At 42.2% G+C, this 21,556-nt stretch overlaps 1 protein-coding gene across 2 annotated transcripts in view; it reads right to left on the reverse strand.

Annotated features, from left to right (window-relative positions):
• CFAP58 (cilia and flagella associated protein 58) overlaps nucleotides 1-21,556 on the reverse strand; it is a 120,077-nt gene that overhangs the window by 57,024 nt on the left and 41,497 nt on the right. For both annotated transcript variants that reach the window (XM_066355077.1, XM_066355079.1), the window contains exons 10-14: nucleotides 12,106-12,267; nucleotides 11,291-11,437; nucleotides 4,018-4,158; nucleotides 3,072-3,295; nucleotides 449-560 (exon numbers count right to left, since the gene is read on the reverse strand). In XM_066355077.1, coding sequence (XP_066211174.1) covers nucleotides 449-560; nucleotides 3,072-3,295; nucleotides 4,018-4,158; nucleotides 11,291-11,437; nucleotides 12,106-12,267 — 786 coding nt within the window. The remainder of the gene's footprint in view (nucleotides 1-448; nucleotides 561-3,071; nucleotides 3,296-4,017; nucleotides 4,159-11,290; nucleotides 11,438-12,105; nucleotides 12,268-21,556) is intronic.

Here is a 21,556-nt window from a genome sequence, read left to right on the forward strand (position 1 = left end):
GCTTGTCCTTCAAAAAGAGGGTTAGTTCATAAGAGCCATATTTCCTGCATAAAATAAAAAGATGCAAAGACCAGTTGAAGATGCTGGTGGCCAGAGTAACTACTGTAGAGGCAATTAACTATCCAAGACTAACAGGCAGCCAGCTGCACGATAGCTGCTTGAGCAAAAACTACCTAAAAGAGAAAAGCAAATGTCAACTGGTGAGGCCAGTTCACAGCTTCCACTAGGTCTGCTGTAGGTCGAAAGGATTTCATCCAAGACGTTTTAAACAAACCCGCCAAATGAACCATCTGGTTCTGGGAACTAAATTTACATTTGATCCAGCCTTACATTTTAGGGAACAACTTGCAAAGCATTACATAAAACCAGGCTTCTCACTGTGCATTAGGCGGGAAGCCACGTGGGGTAGAAGAGGTTCGGGGTGCGGGGCGACTCCGCCAGGGCTCACCTCGAGCTTCCGCCACCTGTGCTCGTTCATGGGATTCTCCAGCTCCTCCTCCAGGGCTCTGCAGCGTGTCCTCTCCTTCAGGAATTCTCTCTGCATGTGAAACAGCTCCTGCCTGAACAAGACACAGTTCCTTTCGCAAAGGAACTCTCCACCCATTTGAACTATCACATCTTTATGTGGTTTTATACACACGCTACATCTTATGTAAAAAGCTGCAATTAAGGAGACTTCTGGGAACACTGAGACCAACCTCCTAATCTGAGCCAGACACAGATGATACCAATTTTGGCAGAGCTCAAACTTCAGCCTTAGTTTTAAGGGGGGAAAAATAGAGTCAGAACTTCAGAATCAGAACTCTGGAGACCCAAAGCATTTAGAAGTATATGGAAAGAACAGGGAGGAGGTGTTATAAGGAATTATAAGGATTTCAGTATACTTTTTAAGGTTTCTAAATGTCTCTACAGTAGCAACAAAAGGACAACCTACATCCCACCACAAGGTGTGGCACCTGGATGCAGGAGACTGAGGCTCAGGTGACAACCTGACACCAATTAGGGCAGGGCATCACCACCCTGACTGTCCCCTGGAATCACTCTGGCAGCTTTGGAAACATGCCTCTGCCTGGCATTGATCCCCAGAGAGATTCCGCTCTCATCGGTCTTGCCTGCGGCTTGGATCCCGTAGGTTTTCAAGTCTTAGTGGTCATTTCTAATGCACAGCCAGGATTGAGAAACACATGTTCCGCAGCTATGCAGATGGCTGAAAAAGTCCCGAAGAACTAGCTCTGGCTCAGACATACTTCTAAAATCTGCGGGAATCTCTAGGTAAGTAGGTAATGAGCTGCAGTCATCCTCAATACCCCGTGAGCTGGCTCCCACCCTACTGAACAAGACTCTTCATTGGGGCATGGAGAAGAACCAACCACTGGCATTGATGAGGGCAGCAAGGATGGGCAGGAAGGAATTATCATCTGTCTGCTGCGGGTGTACAGATTACCAATACTAAACCATTTCTTTTACTTAATTGCTTCATTTAAACCAATAATACAACTTCCCCTCATTAGCAAGACAAACCATTAGAATTAACCGCATGCTATTCACTCAACAGGGAGCTCAGAACGAGCTGCTTAGAATTAAAAGCATATTTTTAACACTTCTATTTTCCAGAGTGTCATCAGAAGAGGAGGGTGAAAGCATTAGCTAACGTTATGATGGCCTATCTTGTACTAGACACTGTGGGAGGCACATTACAGTTGTCTTCCTGGTTAATTTTAACTACAAGTCTGACGCTCAGAGAAGTTAAGTAATTTCCTAAGGTCACACAGCTTGTAGGTAACAAAGTTGAGACTGGAATTCATGCCTGCTTGCCTCCGATATCTTTATTAAGTTGTCTTCCCATGGAAAAGAAAAATAAACTCTATTATCAACGAACCAGCAACACTGACTAGGAATGGGTAGAATTTGGCCCTTTGTGTATGTAATAAAAATAACTCATGGCTGGCAAGGTTATTAATGGTCCTGGAGATCATTCAATAGCTACTTAGAAGGAATCCATTTGTCTCCAAAATGCCAATGATGGTATGTGTCTTTGGGTAGTAAACTTACGAGTAATTTTTCTAATCCCTTCTTTCTATTTTTTTTCTGCATTTCCCACATTTTCTGCAATAAGTCTGTATTACTTTTATCATCTGAAATACTAGAAACTCTTAGAAAAAAAAAAGAGTATTGATTCCTCTTTGGTCACGGCAATGTCTTTTGCTATTATTATATGTGTTATTCCTGCACGTATTCGCTACATTTAAATATCAAAACTATTTTCTAATGTGATGGATTTAAGCAGGTACTCTGCACTGTGCCCTTGTCCCAAGGTTGTCAAGGATGTTGTTCATCTGCGAGTCTGCAGGGAAGAAGGATAGTTACTGAGACAACGCCAAACCTCTCATTTGGTTCTTGCGATTGCCTATATAAAACATGGTGATGTTTTCCCAAAGGGAAAGCACGTCTTGTATAATGGAAGACCTAAAGATCTTAAAGCAAGAGGAAGGCACACTAAGCTCAAGTGAAAGCTGCAGATGATAAATCAAGAGTGAGATACAAAATATGGCTGCCATCTAAGGAAACAGTTTTCAAATAGTAGTGATCAAATTAAACCTTCCCTCTCTTTTCATTCTGGATATAATCCCAAGGGGGAAAATGTGCAAATGTTACCAGGATTAAATTTAAATATTGATGCTCCATCTCCTGCGTACTACCTTATTAAAGAAAGTCTAAGGAACTCGCTGGGGGAAATATTTTTTTCTGTTTTATAACTCGTTTGTATTTGTGATCTGACTTGAAATTTCTTGTTTTAAATCCAGAATGAAGTTTTTAAAAAGTCTTTTTTGCAGTCACTTATATTCCCCTGAAAGGGACCTCATTCACTTCTTTTGTGACACTGAACGGGAATGATGTGGATTCTAGATTATAGAGAAGTTGTTCTTATTATTTGCTCTTAATTTCAACCTATAAAATATTATTTTATACAACTTGATAAAGACCTCAACGATCACCCAAAGGAAGGCAAGATCATTTCAGGAGTCCCCCACAGACTGCTGTGTCCTCAGTTCAGAGAGGTCTCCCATTACCTGAGTTCGTTAACATTAGCCACGCTCTTGGCAAGAATCCCCTTTTCCCGGCGAAGCTTCTTGATCTCCAGCTTGAGGATTCTCATGTCCTCCAACCTCTGGTTGTACTGGCTCTCGCCTTTGTTCAGCACGGACTGTTGGATCTGGACCTTCTCATAGAGCAGAGCCAACTCATCATTGCGCCGAATAAGCTGTGACCCGAGGATATCTCTCTCGCCGATGACCTAGAAAGGTAGGGAAGGACATGGCCACCAGGGGGCAGAACGTCTCACTTTTCATTATAGCAGCAGCATTCATTCAGTCGATGAATATGCAACCTCTGCCCACTTGTACTAGGTACTCAGTGGGTGGGACACTGGAAATGACCTGCTGGACAGTCAACACTGCACTCCTCCCGCGAGGGTTCCCAGTCTTGTTAGAAAGAGAAAGAGTACAACAAATAATCCATAGTAATAATAATCCAGTAGTCCTTGGCCCATGGGTGTTTGGTTGGTTTTTTTCCAGCTCCTTATTTTATAAACGCTTAAATTTGAATGACTTACAGTGGACTAGCTCTTGCCAAGTTCCATTATTCCTTACACTGGCCACTTCTTTCTTTTTAACCTGGCAGATCTCTGAAAGCATATACATTTCTAACCCCCAAATTATGTAATTATTAATTGCAATTATATTAGAATGTAAGCTCCCTGAGAATAGGTGTCTTATGTTCTTATTGGTCAATATATCCCCAATGACTAGAGGAATGACTGATACATAGTAACTACTCATAGATGTGACTTGAATAAATAAATATTTCATAATTAAGCAACAGAAGATGAGCCTCTGCTGTTGTTCTTCCAATAAACTGAATGGAAGAGCTTGGAGAAGAATGAGGATTTTGAAGAGTTGGATCAAGCAGTTGTGTCTGCTGACGAGGCCTGTGGGTCTGGTGAGGAGATGATCCTACCTGGTCTAACTCCTTCTTCAGTCTCAGCCTCTCCCCATCAGCCTCGGTAATAATTCGCAAGAGTTTCCTCTCTTCGGCTTCCTGCAGTTCGATGAAGTGTTTGGTCTCCAGGGCTTGTTGTCTCAGCTTCTGCAGCTCAGCCTGACAAAGAGCAAAAGATAGTGACAAATTTCACTCTGTAACAGCACAAACCAGGACTGCAGGGTCCAGATTTTTAGATGTACGAGTGTGCTTCTCACACCTTCCTCTGATGTTTTGTTTAACGTGGTTTGATCACTCTCACAAGCACAAGCTTCATATGCACACACACACACACACACACACACACACACACACCCAGCCTGTAAAGAAACAACAATGCACATTACAGTGATCATGTTTATTCTATGAGCTGTGCCCCAGGGGGATTTTCATCATTTTTCTATATATGTGTAGCAGAGGCCTCATTGGGATTCAGCGGCACTTCTCTTACCAGCTATGCATGAGAAAAATTCACAAGGAACAGTGCAGGAGAAGATGTGGGGGTGGGCATGGGGGGCATCTTTGTGTGTACCATCTCCTGTAATGGTCCTAATACCATCACCACATCAACTACAGAGATAAAGCCCATTTCAAGCAAAAATTAAATTAATAAAGATAACAGCCAATCATCTATCTTATAAAACATCTTGATGGAACAGAAGAGATGTCATGGTATAAAAAGATACATAGGTCCTACGCCTAAGATGCTTCCAATCTAGATGAGAAGATAAATTATACAAACATTATGCAAATATTAACAATTCCAGGCAATAATGGTTCCATTTCTTTATTGTCACAGTGAGTTGATGTTACAGGAGGTCAGCAGACTGGGGTTGTCAGGGTAACTTCCTGCATAACATCAGATCTTGAAGCTCTTGAGTTTACATGGAAGTCATAAGAATGATGGAGAAAGGGTGCTGTGGTCTGTAAGTTTCAGAAGGAAAATTCCTCTCATCAAAGAATACATTCACTTCATCTCCACAAATATATTTGCAACCTAAAATATCCTAGGCATGATATTGGGTATTTTGCATAGCTACTCTTACCCCATTGTACAAAGGCAATTACAGAAGCAAAGAAAAGCAAATTAGCTCACCCAAGGTCACACAGCTAGTAAGTAGCAGAGTTGAGATTCCAACCTAGATCTCTTGATTTCAAAGCTATCATCCCACAACAGTTCCAAGTCAAGTACAGAAGATGAGTGAGACATGGGGAATTCCCCATCCACTGGAGATGATAAATGTAACCAACCACACTACAGTGTAGAGATGCAATGTGCAGTGTGGAAAAAATACATGGGAGTAAACAGGAACAAGTTTCTATTTCTGCCTGGTGTTTAGATAAAAGAACCAGTCAGGGCCTTGGCAGGTGACAGATATTCCCAAAGTGGACGGGTATGTTATATGAGGAGAGTAGTCAACAGTCAGGCTTGTATGAACAAAGGCACATGCAAACTATAAAGAATCTGGTGCATTCACCAGTCAGCAAAGCATCCCAACTGGCTGGATTAGAGTATGTTAGGTAGACAGCAGCAGAAGGTAAGGCTGGTCAAACAGCTGAGCCAGCCTGGAAAGGGCCTTGTAGGCCACACTCTATAGAGTACAGACAATGGGAAGCCACAGAGGTCTCCATATTATAAAGGAAAGAAGAATACGTCTTTGAGAGGGTCCGTGCCCCAATGGGAAAGACAGGTGGTATCACAGACCAGGTGAACACAAGAAGAAACAAATGGGAGGAGAACCTGCTTTCACCCATGCGGGGCATCACAAGGGAGAGGACGAGACAATATTAAGGTTCCAACTTTTCCATGGCTTTCAGATCAGCAAATGACAGTGAAAAGTAATAATGTTTTTCTTTCAAGGCAGTATCAGGATCCTTCTCACCCTCACCCGTCCAGAAATGTCACTGGGATGCTCAAAAAACTCCATATTTGCAAGTGCCTGAGAACGAACCCAACTCTCATTGAGGTCTGCCTCTAATCCATGAAGACCGAGAGTTACTAACTCTATACCTCAAACTTATCCAAACAGTAGAAAATACTGTGCACCCAGTAACGTACAATGTCACGGACAAAATGCAGTCAGCTACTATAAAATCAAAGGCTTCTCTTATGACATTTTGTTTGTTCATTCATGAAATATATTTTGGTCCAAAGATAAGCAAAAGGAAATACTTATTGAGAAAAGATATGATCTAGTATTCACCACTTCGGGGATTGCCTGTTAGGAAAGCAATTGAAGAACCAGCCTTTCTATTTCTACAATCATTTAAGGTGACAACAAAGACAGCAATAACATATCTGCTTGGCTCCTGCTTTCTTTAATAAAACTTTTCTTTTCCCAGCTGTGCAACATTCAGTTCCCTGTTCCTAAGTGCCAAGAGCTGATCAGAATCCATCAGCAGAACAAAATGAAACCCCTGTTATATTAAAATGCAATCAATGATGTGGAAAAGTGTCTGTCTAGAATGTAAAATCATTTATGCATTTGGCATCGCTAGATGTTGTTGTGGGGTTTTTTTATAATACATCAAAATTCTGAATGGTCTCCTTATGTCACAAATTTATGGGCTGTAAACAAGATGTGTCATTAGATGTTGGCAGCAAATGTTAACATCAACAAAGTACCTTGGGTCTAATGCATTTAGCAGCTGTAAGTCTGAGCTGTCTCACCCAGAGAAGATGTGAACAACTGCACTGCACTGCACCCTTCAAGCGATGGTGTAGGTGGAGCCCAAGATATCAGCACTTCTCAAAGCTGATCAGAATCCATCAGCAGAACAAAATGAAACCCCTGTTATATTAAATATAACCCCTGTTATATTCTGGTGATATAAAGTTGTAATACAATGGCTGGACACACTATTTGGTCACTGCCTCCATAATTATACAATTCTCTGGTAGGTGTTTTTGGAATATGCATCATCTTATTTGGGTACAGGCATGCCGGTAAATCATATCTCCAGAACTGCAATTGTGGGAGTTTCACTCATTCATACGTGATCCTGACATTCACTGGGTTTCACAGACACCATCCATTTATATCTAACAAACAAATAGAACTACATGAAGCCTTCTAGCCATAAGAATAAGTAGGCTTTTTTTTCTCTCTCTCTTTGTGACAGTCCCCATCTGTATCATTCTGGAGTTCACTAAGTAAAAGGATGTGGTGACCTGAAGCTAGTCACCAATGTGATGCTGAACCCTGGACATAGAGAACTTACTGCTGAATTATTCACCAAGAATCAAAAGAATCAAGTACTGTCAGATTGATGTGGGATGACTGGGAGGTGACGAGACAGAATTAGGGGCTTGTTAGGATCAGAAGGCAGAGACTCCAAATGAGATGGCTCTTTCGGTGCTGATGAAACAAGACTAGGACAGAATGGGCAGCTGAACACAGAGGCACCACATCTACAGAGTACTATTGACATTCTGTCATAACCATAATATGCTGACAATGGCTAGAATCCTGAGGCGTCAGTAGAACCTGGTAACAACTGAAAAGGGAAAAGAAACATGAAATGGGCAAGATTTTTTCTTTTGAGGATAAATGAGAATGGGGATGACTTATCATAGGCAATTGTTTATCTGTTGGCTTCGAGAAGTTGTAAATTGGGTTTTCCTGTCTAAAGGCATCTCCTGGTCTACCAAACAGGCGAAAGGGATTGCCCTTCTGGGAGGGTTATGTAACCTCAGAGCTTTGTAGAACTCACAATAATAAGCTAAATGTCTCTTGGAGCAAAGTTACTAGAAAATCTTCCTTTTCCCCCAGGGTTTTTGTTTGAAAACCTTAGATGCATGAAATCCAGAGCTGTGTGGATCACGATTCAAATTTGAGGCTAAAAAAGTCAAGAGTCTTAAGCTCAACATTTGAGCTGTCATATTTCTCTACAGAATGTCATATGGGCATAACGATAGGCCAAAATTATTTAGTCGAAGCACCATTGCAAGTCACCCTTGGATAACCTCAAATAATAAATCAAGCTGGCATCCTTTTTCTGTAACTCATTTTTGCCTTAATAGGAAATGCTGGGGGGATAGGTATCAGAGTTTCACAGTAAGTCCAAAGCAATCATCTTCCTATAACTGATGACCTAAAGCTATCCGGACCTAGGATTCCCCATTCAGCACAGGCTCTCCAGAGCAGAAGCCCTTTAATCATCTTTCATGTGCACCAGCTCCGCTGGACCAGGACCAAAAAACAGGGCCCTATTGCCCTTTATTTTATTCTTGTATGATGCTTCTTTGGAGCTATATGTGTAGATGTGTAGATGCCTGGTGATGGAATGCATAAGTAAAACAAATGTTAAGCAAAATCAAACTCTAAAGAATTAGGAATAATTGTTCTTTTGCATAGGACATTGCTTATTCTAAAGCAAGATTTGTAGAAGGCAATGAATTCCACCTTGGACCTCATTATGGGGTAATAATTAATCTGGTGAATAAAGCATTACTTGGGAAAGAAAGAAATGAGGATCAATATCATCCTGTAAAAGGAAAGAGTGGGCCAGATGAAGTTATACTGAAGCCTCACTAACACAGGTCCATGAGGCCCAAGGGTAAAGCAATGTTTAGAATAAGATTCTTCCAAAAAACTCAAAGATAAATATACCCATTTCCACCACAGGCTTCAGGGCGGAACAAGCTATCTTCTATAAAACTATGCCCTTTGAACGAGAAGAATAAGGGCAAAGATGTAGGATAGTATTTTCAAATTTTAGAAAGTGTGTTCATTTTTAATATGCAAAAAAATTTTAATGCAGAATTTTCCATTCATTTTCTATCACAAGCTGGAGTTAGGAGATGAAAGTCTCAAACAGGTAAATGTATCAATTACCATTTTTTTGGTTAGGTACCTTTGTTACATTTTAATCTTCCTCAAACTAAATGGAGTACTAGTTCTATTTCCACGGAGACCTATCTGTTAGTTGACAAAAACCCATTTTGAGAGTGCATATCTCAATCAATGGCATCTTGGAATCAAGAATGTATGGAACTAAATCTGTCCAACACAACATACACATTTTCAAGATAGTCCCTATCTTTGAAAGCTAATTATGTGCAGAAACCAAGGTATTCAGTCTCTTGTTTGTTACAGATAGTTCCTGCAAGTGGCTTTTAAGCATCCAGGAGTATTCTCCATATAGATTTTCAAAATAAAAGTGGCATGTTCCTCTTTACAGTTCCTTTTTTAATTCTTTGGTCAAACGGATTAGAAAGGAACTCGATTGGATTGGATTGGATTGGATTGGAAAAGGAAAATGCATTAGGCTTAGTGAATGTGTATAGTAAAATATTTGGTTTGAAGATTTGAAATGGTTTATTCTTGAAAGTAGTCCTTATATTAGCAAGCATAGAATGCCCTAAAAGACTTAAATGTAAGCCATGAAACCATAAGCATCTTAGAAGAAAACATAGGCAGTAAGCTCCCCAACATCTCTCGCAGCAATATATTTGCCAATTTTTCTCCACGGGCAAGTGAAATAAAAGACAGGATAAATAAATGGGACTATATCAAACTAAAAAACTTTTGCACAGCTAAAGACAACAAGAACAGAATAAAAAGACAAACTACACAATGGGAGACCATATTCAACAATATGTCTGATAAGGGGTTAATAACCAAAATTTATAAAAAACTTGTAAAACTCAACACCAGGAAGACAAACAATCCAATCAAAAATAGGCAAAAGAAATGAATAGACACTTCTTCAAAGAGGACATACAGATGGCCAATAGGCATATGAAAAAATGCTCAACATCACTAATCATTAGATAAATGCAAATTAAAACCACAATGAGATATCACCTCACACCAGTCAGAATGGCGCTCATCAACAAAACAACATAGAATAAGTACTGGCGAGGATGTGGAGAAAAGGGAACCCTCCTGCACTGCTGGTGGGAATGCAGACTGGTGCAGCCACTGTGGAAAACAGTATGGAGATTCCTCAAAAATTTTTAAATTGAACTACCTTTTGACCCAGCTATCCCACTTTTAGGAATATACCCCAAGAACAACATAAAACTGTTCCAGAAGGAGAAACGCACCCCCATGTTTATGGCAGCATTGTTCACAATAGCGAAGATCTGAAAACATCCCAAGTGTCCGTCAGAGGACGAGTGGATTAAAAAGCTTTGGTACATATATACTATGGAATACTACTCAGCCATAAGAAATGATGACATCGGATCATTTACAATAACATGGATGGACCTTGATAACATTATACGGAGTGAAATAAGTAAATCAGAAAAAACTAAGAACTATATGAACCCATACATAGATAGGACATAAAAATGAGACTCAGAGACATGGACAAGAGGGTGGTGGTTACGGGGGGGGGGGGGTAAAAGGGGGGGGAAGGGGCACAAAGAAAACCAGATAGAAGGTGACGGAAGACAATTTGACTTTGGGTGATGGGTATGCAACAAAATCAAATGTCAAAATAATCTGGAGATGTTTTCTCTGAACATATGTACCCTGATTTATCAATGTCACCCCATTAAAATTAATAATAAAAAATGTAAACTGTAATTGAAAAAAAAAATGAAAATAAAATAAAATATAGCTTTGTAAAAAAAAAACAAAAAAACGGTAAGTCTTAGTATATATATATATGTATGTATATATATATATATATATATATATATATATATAAAGTCAGAGATGATTCCCTGGAGGAGTAGCTGCAAAGTTCTTAGACCCACAGACATACACTGAACTATGAACCAGTTTGAGGGAAAATCAAGTGAGGACAAAGCTTGATGCCCAGTAGCTAGTAATATCGCAGGCAGAAAAGATATGCATGAGTGAAGTAAACAACAATCAGGAGCAGCGGGACAAAGTCTTGCCAGCATTGCCTTATAGAGGCCCCAGGGACGAGTGTGGCAGGGTTGCTGGGTGTGAGCACCAGGGCTGGCTGTGGGCTGTGAATGTAAAGGGCGTGTAGAAAGCCTGAATGCTCCAGGACTTCTCGAGCATAGCTGACCTGCTAGATTCCTTCCACCGAGGTGGCAATAGCTAGCACAGGTGAACTAGGTGCTTGTGCATCTCCACTGGCCCCCTCCCCTCTCTACCTGGGAGCACCCCTTGTAAGGTAGCCTGACCTAGAGGTGGTATATAGCTCATCCTCCTGGTGCCTTGGGTCTCCTCCCTGCCCCTCATTGCCTTCAGTGAGCACAGAGCCCATCTCAAATGGGTTAAATAGAAAGACTATTGGTCCATCACTTTTATCATAAGATCTACACCTTCAATGTTTCCTTTTCCTTCTCTATCCGCTGCTGTTCCAGATGTAACTTCACAAGTGCTGACTCTTTGGCAGAGATTTCTTCTTTCAGATGGTCTACCTGATGGGTCATAATCTTTAATTTTCTCTTCATTTCTGTTATTTCATCCTAACAAAATGAAAGAAGAAATGTTTGAAAGCAAATTAAATAGACATCACTGTCCCCATGGAAATTCAATACACATTTAAGAACTTTTAAGAGAGACTCTCTCAAAACAATTGTCTCCTGAGTGGTTATGACTGGGCTCTTCCTTTGTATGTTGTGCCATCAAACTCAAAGTACTTTATAACATGAACTCTCAAAATACTCTCGTGAGATAGATACAAAGTATGCATAATGAATATGCTCCCCCACCCTCCCACCCCCCCCACCCCCCCCACCCCCCGCACACACTCTATTCCTCATTTTACAAGAGAAGAATTGGAACCACAACATTGTAACTGAAAGATTACAAAGCAAATCTCAGCAATTAAATGACAAGAGTATGCTGCTCCCCTCTGAGTCACAGCAGCTATTAGAAGTTTTAAAAATTAGGAACAGGAGAATGGCAACTCTACATAATAATTAAAGCAGGACCATGATCTTCATATCCTATCAAGTTATGTCATTTCCATTTCAAACAATCTGAGAGTTCTGCACAGATTCATTGTTTCCATATGAATTCCAGGAGATTATTTCCTTGATCTATTCTAAATTCTACCATTAGGATAACAGACATTGCTTTCAACCCAGGATGCAGAGCAATCAAAATATAAAGACATAAATATATTCTGTACCTGGGCTTCAACCAGATTTTTGCTGTACAGATTCCGGTCTGACCTCAAAGTTTCATACAGGTTCTGTTGCTGTTTTATTTTCGTCTCTGATTCAGCAATTTTTTTTTTGTAGTCCAAAATCTGCATTTCACGAACTTTGATGTCTTTTGTGTTCGTGAGGACCTGGAGGAGAAATTATACAAAGATGGTTAAACAGCCCATCTGTGGTTATCAGGTCAGGACACAAAGATTTTCATCTTAGGATAGCTAGAAGAAATGCCAGCAATCAGAAAATCTGACTGTGGCTAGAATCATTTAAGTACAACACAGAAATTCAACCCAGCTGATTAGAAGAAAACACACATTTTATCCACTCTGAAGTCTTGCTCAAGCATGAAGGCTTATTTTGTGATCACAAGAAGGGAAAATAAAGAAATTCTTTCAATTTTGAAAATCTCTTTTGACCACCCCGACTACCAAGAAACGAAAGGAGAAATATAAGGCACGGGCTTAAACAGATCTTAATATTGATATAAAGCACTAAGGAAGATAAGAGGGAATTTAGCTGCTTGGCCACACTCACGTCTTTATAAAGTTAAACACAAGAAAGAAAAGTGGCCTTTGAACATTGATAGCAATCATAACACTGTCTTGCCAGTTTTAATCTTTTCCCATCAGGGAAACTCAAAGGACTTCATAAAACTGTGTCCTATTGTGCACAAAACACTTCCAGGAAAGATGAGATCTAAGTATAACAGTGTTAGATTCAGGGAGTGCTGACATGCTGGGGCTGCCAAGAGTGTAACTATTGAAGGAACAGGGAGTGCTGATAGGGCCCCTGTGACGCCGAAAACAAAGAGTTCAGCAACATCCTGCATTTTGTGAATCAGAGACCCTTATCAGAAGTTTATGTTTGAAATTCTCCACTGAGCAATACCCCCCCCCGTAACTGCGCACGACCTCCCTAGCCAATAGCTAACAGCCACATCAGCTTCTGTATAATGCTTGCTCAACCTAGATAGCCACCCTATAAAAAGGAGCCATTTTAGAAGCTCGGGGCTGCAGTGTTCCCCTGTGTGGGTTACCTGCAGTCCCTGCGCAGGTTTGGGGGGCTGCAGTGTTCCCCTGTGTGGGTTGCCTGCAGTCCCTGCGCAGGTTTGCGGGGCTGCAGTGCTCCCTTGCGTGGGTTGCCTGCAGTCCCTGTGCAGGTTTGCAATAAAACTTACAAAATTCAATTTGGGTCTGCTGTAGTCTATCTCGGTGGGATGTAACACATGAAGCCCCAGCGAGATAGACCGTGTAAGACCCCTCCTCACGGAGTGGGCTGCAGCAGACGTTGGCAGCTGGCCAGCCTCCGGCAGTTGCCATTTGGAAACTGAATTTGGCTGATTCGAAACATTTGGAGTCTCGAGACTGTTTGGTAAGGAAGCTTCCTCTTTGAATATTTGGAAACAGAGCTCTGGTTAGAAAAGGGTGTAGTGGAGCAGGCGGGACGCCACCTGATTTCTCCCCACCTGGTCAGGGAACGCAGGACGCTGCCTTCTCCCTTTGGTTTTGGTTTAGAAGTTTTGTTTGTTTTGTGTGCATATTTGGTTTGTTTGTCTGCTTCACCCATTGCTTCCTCACAGGATTCCTTCGAGAGTCAAGGACCATGGGTCAGGGGCAATCTGCTGCCCTAATGCCTCTTCAGTGCTTGCTTGATAACTTTTCTGATTTCTCTCGCAGGGCACGAGACTACAGGACTCCTGTTGATTCCGCCACATTGCGGACTCTTTGTGAACTAGAATGGCCAACTTAAGAGCAGACTGGCCAAACCAAGGATTGCTAGACCCATAGAAAACATAGAGAGTTTAGCGTACTACCACCAGCACCCACCTGCAGGCAGGTGGCACGGTCAGTATGCAGCCCAGTATAGCAGCAGAGGTAGAGAAAGAAAAGGCAGCCAGGCTGCAGCTGGCTGCAGGAGAAGTGGCAGGCTCCCCTCACAGTTTCAGGCACTTGCCCCTCCCCCTTGGGCACCGGCTCAAGGGCTGAGCCACTGCTTAGTCAGGCAAAAGATAACAGTGCAGTAAGCTAGAGGCTATCATCACCTTGCTACAGCCCCTGCCCTCCTCTGCTTTGGCTCCGGGGAATCCCCACCTCCTATCTGGAGCCTGACCCGAGGAGATGATTTAGGGAATACGGGCCCTTCTAAACCTACTGCTTTAGCCATAATAGAATTGTATAGTCTGTCAAATACAAAGACTTCCTTTTTGTACCAAGGATCTGTTGTAAAAAACATTTTCTATGTTAGAAATGTATATGTTATTTCAACAGTCTTTTGTTAATTCTCCTTTTCATTTGCTATTTCATAGCCTGTGATGTTAAAATTTTAGTTTAAATATTAGGGGATATATAATAATTCAGTAATTGTTAATTTTTCAATGTTAGGTCACAAAACCCAGAGTAAAAAATATTACTATTGATTGGCTTAATAGAAGAATTCTTAACATAATAGGTAGAAAGGAGAACTCTAGAGACATAATCCTGAACCTCCACCTGATTTACCACCACAGATCAAATCTTTTCTTTCCTCGGTCTAATAGGCTTCTTTAAATACAGGATTCCCAATTTTGCTCTCTTAGTCAAGCCCCTCAGTGAGATCTTCTGAGCATGGCTTTTAAGGTCTATAATGACCAAGGAAGTAACAGAAAAGGCAAATAAGGCCCAAAAGAAGTCAGGAAATACCAACTTTTGGCTCTAGCGCCCTAAGGGGTTTCATAGCTTTCATCAAGGCCCTGCTCCAGAGTGGAAAGAAAGGTCATTGAACTGAAGCCTGCCAGGCTTCCCGGCCCCACCAGTTGACACACCTGTGCTGTGGAAAGAGGGACATGAGAAGGTAAGCTGCCCCCTTGCTCCATGGAGGGAGGGTTCAGTCTCTTCTAGCCCTGCTCCAGCTACCTGTGACCTGACCTTGCCCACTGTGCTGGGAATTGCCACTGAAGGCCCAAGGACATCGTTCAGGAGCCTAAGGTATTTCTTCCAAGTAGCAGATAAACTAATCTCATTTCTTGTAAACACAAGGGCCATCTACTATGCCTTGCTTGAATATTTAAGTTTTATTTATCCCTCAAAGATCTCTACTGTGGGTATTGACAGTCTGATTTTATTGCTTTATTTAATGTTTAGTATCTCCTTTATTCCTCTTATCTCAATGCCCCATGCCTATTATAGGCTGGGACCTGCTGCTAATTCCAGCTAGAAGCAGTGGTCACTAGGACTTAAACTCTAACTGCAAAGTGTAGAAATGTAACACCCTTTCCCTAAGTACTTGCAGGTTTTATAGGTTACTCAGAAAACTGTTCAAAGACTGTCCAAGAGGCACTTCTAGCAGTACACCACCCAAGGACTGACTCCCACGTAGACAGGTCCACACACCATGATCCTGACCACTCCCACTACTGCCAAGGTAGAAGGCATACCCGCCTGGGTCCACTGCAGCCGGCTGAAGCTTGCAGTCCCAGCAGAGACACCTTTGTGGACAGCGAAGACTGACCCCGCCAACCCTTGTAAGCTGACCCTGAGAAGGACAGCATGCCCTGCTTCAGCCACAAACCAGAAGTTAACTGGTCCACGCATGGCTAATGCCTAGAGGAACTCACTAAGGACCTCCTTTTAATTAGACTTTGGGGAGGGAGGGAAACTAAGGTAAAGGAAAGCCAAGTAAGTCATCTTAAGTTTTGATGCATGTACTGCTATGAGTCATACAGAAAGGGGGTGTAGGTCCTTTGGCTTACTAACTTAATTGTCACTAAAGGTTAAAGATTTTTAAATCAAGAGTTCTGACTAGAAAGGAATTGTATGGTTTTGATAATAGAAGGTATAAGGTATAGAAATACTTTTGAAAGAAAAAGGAAAAGCATGTTGTTATGAAGGCCAGTTATTTCTGGATAAGAAAGTGCATAAAAGTTGAAGGTTTATGTAAGTTGCAGAAGGTTTGTGTAAGTTGTAGAAGGTTTGTGTAAGTTGCAAAAGGTTTGTGTAAGTTCTAAGAAGTTAGTACAGAGAAGAAAAATACAAGGCAGAAAGAAATTAGTATAAGAATTTATTCTCTTCATCCCCTTAGCTCACTACATTACTTACTGCTCTTATCGGACCCCTCGTTTTGCTTATAGTAGGGGGGTCACCATTAGTCTGTATATTATCAACTGCCTCATGCAGTATGTACAAAAGAGAATTCAAGCCGTAAAGCTTGTAGTACTAAGGGCACACTATCAGCGTGCCAGCACATACTAGGGAGGACCCTTGACCCAATTAGCTTATAGCTACAGCTAAAGTAGAAAATTCTCATGAGCCCCAGCCTTATACCATTCTCCCCACTGATGAAGAATCAAGGGTTTGATTTATGCCCAAAAGAGATGGGGGAATGTTAGATTCAGGGAGTGCTGATATGTTGGGGCTGCCAAGAGTGTAACTATTGAAGGAACAGGGAGTGCTGATAGGGCCCCTGTGACGCCGAGAACAAAGAGTTCAGATGAGTCAGAGACCCTTATCAGAAGTTTATGTTTGAAATTCTCCACTGAGCAATACCCCCCCCAACTGCGCACGACCTCCCTAGCCAATAGCTAACAGCCACATCAGCTTCTGTATAATGCTTGCTCAACCTAGATAGCCACCCTATAAAAAGGAGCCATTTTAGAAGCTCGGGGCTGCAGTGTTCCCCTGTGTGGGTTACCTGCAGTCCCTGCGCAGGTTTGCGGGGCTGCAGTGTTCCCCTGCGTGGGTTACCTGCAGTCCCTGCGCAGGTTTGCGGGGCTGCAGTGTTCCCCTGTGTGGGTTGCCTGCAGTCCCTGTGCAGGTTTGCAATAAAACTTATAAAATTCACTTTGGGTCTGCTGTGGCCTGTCTCCTGGGATGTAACAACAGCCTCCTTTCTGCAAGTACGAAAAACTGAGGCATGAAATTCCACGGAGGGTCAGTATGTCTCAACAAGCAATCCATACAGTAGGAGTTACAGAACCATGACTCTTGGCTGCAATGTCCACAGAAATTGATATTTTTATGGACAAACTTCTTCAAAAATTTCTTAAGTAGAAAAATGTTAATGAGGAAAACTGATTCAAACACAGAACGGCCCTGGCCAATTGACTTAGTGGTAGAGTGTTGGCCCCATATGTGGATGTATGGGTTTGACTCCCAGTCAGGGCACACAGAAGCATCCATCTGTTTCTCCATCCCTCCCCTCTCACCTCTGTCTCTCTCTGTCTCTCTCTCTCTCTTTTCTCTGTCTCTCTCTCTCTCTGTCTCTCTCTCTGTGTGTGTCTCTCTCTCTCTCTGTCTCTCTCTCTCTCTCCCTCTCTCTCCCTCTTCTTCTCCTCCCCTCCTGCAGCTATGGCTCGATTAGAGCAAGTTGGCCCTGGGTGCTGAGGATGGCTCTGCAGCTTCCACCTGAGGAGCTAAAACATGCCTCCAGTGGCAACAGCGGAGCGAGGGCCCCAGACGGTCAGAGCATCACCCCCTGGTGGGCTTGTGGGGTGGATCCTGGTTGGGTGCATGCAGGAATCAGTCTGTCTCTGCCTCTCCTCCTCTCACTAAAATAACAATTAAAAAATAAAAAACTATAGCATATAATGGAGAGAATCTTGATATATCACTGAATTTCAATGAAGTTTTTTTTTTTTTTAAGCAAGAGGGACAGACAGGGACAAAGATGAGAAGCATCAACTCATAGTTGCAGCCCTTGAGTTGTTCACTGATTGCTTTCTCATGTGTGCCTTGACCAGGGGTTTCCAGCAGAGCCAGTGACCCCTTGCGCATGCCAGCGACCTTGGGCACAAGCCAGCGACCTTTGGGCTCAAGCCAACAACCATGGGTCATATCTATGATTTCATGCACCAGCCAGCAACCCCACACTCTAGCTGGTGAGCCCACGCTCAAGCCGGATGAGCCCACAGTCAAGCCAGCAATCTCAGGTTTCAAACCTGGGTCCTCTGCATCCCAGGTCAACTCTCTATCCACTGTGCCACTGCCTGGTCAGGCTATCCTTTATAACTTCAAATAAACACTTTCAAAGTTTCCTTGGACTTATAATGAAGGAGAGATGAGATTACATTTTAGCAAGTGCCTTTTCAGCATTATTTTGTAGCATTTTTTTTCTTTTTGTTTTTTTTTTTTTTTTTTTTCATTTTTCTGAAGCTGGAAACGGGGAGAGACAGTCAGACAGACTCCCGCATGCGCCCGACCGGGATCCACCCGGCACGCCCACCATGGGGCGACGCTCTGCCCACCAGGGGGCGATGCTCTGCCCATCCTGGGCGTCGCCATATTGAGACCAGAGCCACTCTAGCGCCTGGGGCAGAGGCCACAGAGCCATCCCCAGCGCCCGGGCCATCTTTGCTCCAATGGAGCCTTGGCTGCGGGAGGGGAAGAGAGAGACAGAGAGGAAAGTGCGGCGGAGGGGTGGAGAAGCAAATGGGCGCTTCTCCTGTGTGCCCTGGCCGGGAATCGAACCCGGGTCCTCCGCACGCTAGGCCGACGCTCTACCGCTGAGCCAACCGGCCAGGGCCGCATTATTTTTCTTATTGAGTCTACTGATTTGATTTCCCTGTGTTCCTTTTACAAGTGTTTTAATTTTAGTTATTTATACATAATTCTGTGTGTCATAATTTAAAATAAATGTAAAACATACATTTTTTTTTCTTATTTACTTGGACCTTCTTTCTCCTTCACATCAGTCCCTCATTGATACATAAAGTAACCAGGTTAACAATCTAGTTCGTCTTCTTCCACGTTTGTCTTTGAATTCTGCATAATCTATTTAGGACCAATAACATCATCATCATCATCATCATAACTAACATTTTTCTAGTACTTTCTATGTACCAGGCATTTTCTATGTGTGAACTCATAGAATCTTCACCACAATCTGGTAACATAAACATTATCATCACCCCAATTTTCAAAGAAGGAAACTGAAGTCAAAAGAAGTACTATCATGCCCTGGCTGGTTGGCTCAGCGGTAGAGCGTCGGCCTAGCGTGCAGAGGACCCAGGTTCGATTCCCGGCCAGGGCACACAGGAGAAGCGCCCATTTGCTTCTCCACCCCTCCGCCGCGCTTTCCTCTCTGTCTCTCCCTTCCCCTCCCGCAGCCAAGGCTCCATTGGAGCAAAGATGGCCCGGGCGCTGGGGATGGCTCTGTGGCCTCTGCCTCAGGCGCTGGAGTGGCTCTGGTCGCAACATGGCGACGCCCAGGATGGGCAGCGCATCGCCCCCTGGTGGGCAGAGCATCGCCCCTGGTGGGCGTGCCGGGTGGATCCCGGTCGGGCGCATGCGGGAGTCTGACTGTCTCTCTCTGTTTCCAGCTTCAGAAAAATGAAGAAAAAAAAAAAAAAAAGAAGTACTATCATTTACAGCTATTAAACTAGTACATTGTTTATTTTCTTTTGTTTTGCTTTTGGGGGTTTGTTTTTATTTTTTAGCAAAATGGGATTTTCTTATCTATACTTTTTATGCACCTTGCTTTTTATCACTCAATAATACTTTGTGGAAATCCGGTGGAGGAGCTCTAACTCATTCTCTTTAAAGGCGGTGTAATGCCATACAGTGTGTGTGTATCATCGTATACTCAGCTCTCCCCTCTGACGGGCATTAGCTTGGTTTCCATTTTTCTACTACTCTGAACCCTGCCACAATAAACATTTTAGTACATATGTCCTTTTACTTATTTCACCTGTGCTTTCACTTCTGTTGGGATGGATTCCCAGGAGTAGCTATGACTGGCTCAGAAGATATCTATCTTTCTAAACTTTAATAGATATTGCTAGATTGCTTTCCGAAATGGCTGTTAACACTTTACGTTTCCATATCGCCAGCAATAGTTTCCTTAATAGAAAACTCTGCTTGCAGTTTCAGGATAAAGTCTCTTTGGTCATACTGGGTGATTCTTTTAATGTACTGTTGAATTTAGTTTGCTAGAATTTCATTCGGGATTCTGCATACATCTTCATAAATGATCTAAGTCTATCACTTTCCTTTTTGGCTCTATTTTAAAATCAAGGTTTCTGCTAGTTGCAAGAAATAAATGGAGTCCCTCTCGATTGACTTAGTCATTCACTCACCCATTTAATCATTCCCCAATGAACAAGTATTGAAGACTTATCTACAGCAGGCACCATGAAAGCACTAAAGATGTAAAGAAGAGGAAGACCATTTCCTGCTCTCAAGCTCACCTCTAGTGAAGGACTCAACCATAAAATGGATAATCAAGGAATGGATACCACTAGTAAACTGAGATACCCGGAGTGTTATGAGAAACTCAAACATTGGAAGGTTAATGGATCTGAGGAGGGTCCTACCCATCTTACTGAAGCCGTTCATATTTGGGATTTACGTAATTTGTGGGAATTGCTTCCGCTTTCTTATTCCTCGCCCATTCCAACCTCGGGCCCCAAGTTCTCTCCTAGGTCTGTGCTCTTTACTCGTCATCACTGCAGAAAGCACGGGTGGTGTCAGAACAGCAATGCCAATCGATATCACCCCAAAGAACACGAAGTACATGAACAGCACTTTTTCTAAATTAACAAAAGAAAAAATATTTTATAGCCTGAGAATTATCTGATTCTCAAAAGTCTGAAGAAACTCAATTCTATAATCATTAGGCCCTCAGGAACAATGTTGGAGCTAAGTGTCTCTCCACTTTTTTTGGTGGCATCTCTACTTGCTGATCTTTCTACATTTTCTACTTCTTCTTGAGTCAAACCTGGATGTACATACAAATATTTGAAAGAATTGTCTGTTTCAACCAACTTTTTAAATTTATGTGGCTAGAGTTGTACAACATATTTTTGTATGTTTTTACTATTTTATTATTATTGTTTGCAATCATCACTTTGTGTAGAAAGAAAATGGCCCAAAGTAGGAATATATACAGATTCGGTGGTAAATGGGCTTGGAGGGCTTGGAAAGAACAAAATTAGAAGACAAGAAGGTCTGGGGTAAAGGCATGTGGGCAGATCTGAAATGAAAAGAAAACCCATTCATCGTGTCTTTGATCCATATCTATTAATAGATTCCTTAAAACGAGTGGCAGGTGGCCTTTCAAGATATGACCCCCTAGTAACTAAAATGAAATGAATGTGATACCTGAATAAGGTATCCATGACTGGATCTGTTATTTTCTTGATTTTTTTTTTAAAAGAAAGACACTATCTTGGCCTAAAATTTGATCTTTCTATGAACACAATCACCCTCTTTGGGGTCAGTGAAATGAATAGATGGAAGATACTTTGAACTGTATAATCAGCACTCAGAATATCAAGCAGCACGTCAGAGAAAAGGGAAAAAAATCCTTCAATCACTCTGAGAGATGTTATAACAAGCATAATCCTTTGCACAGACAGAAGAATGCTCCAGAGAAAGGATGCAGCCAAGGGCACTTCTTTGAGGGGCATCCAGCTAGCAGGGCCCATCTCTCCGCAGCCACAGTACAACAGTG

This window comes from Saccopteryx leptura, chromosome 13 (assembly GCF_036850995.1).
Source record: "Saccopteryx leptura isolate mSacLep1 chromosome 13, mSacLep1_pri_phased_curated, whole genome shotgun sequence".
Taxonomy (NCBI): domain Eukaryota; kingdom Metazoa; phylum Chordata; class Mammalia; order Chiroptera; family Emballonuridae; genus Saccopteryx; species Saccopteryx leptura.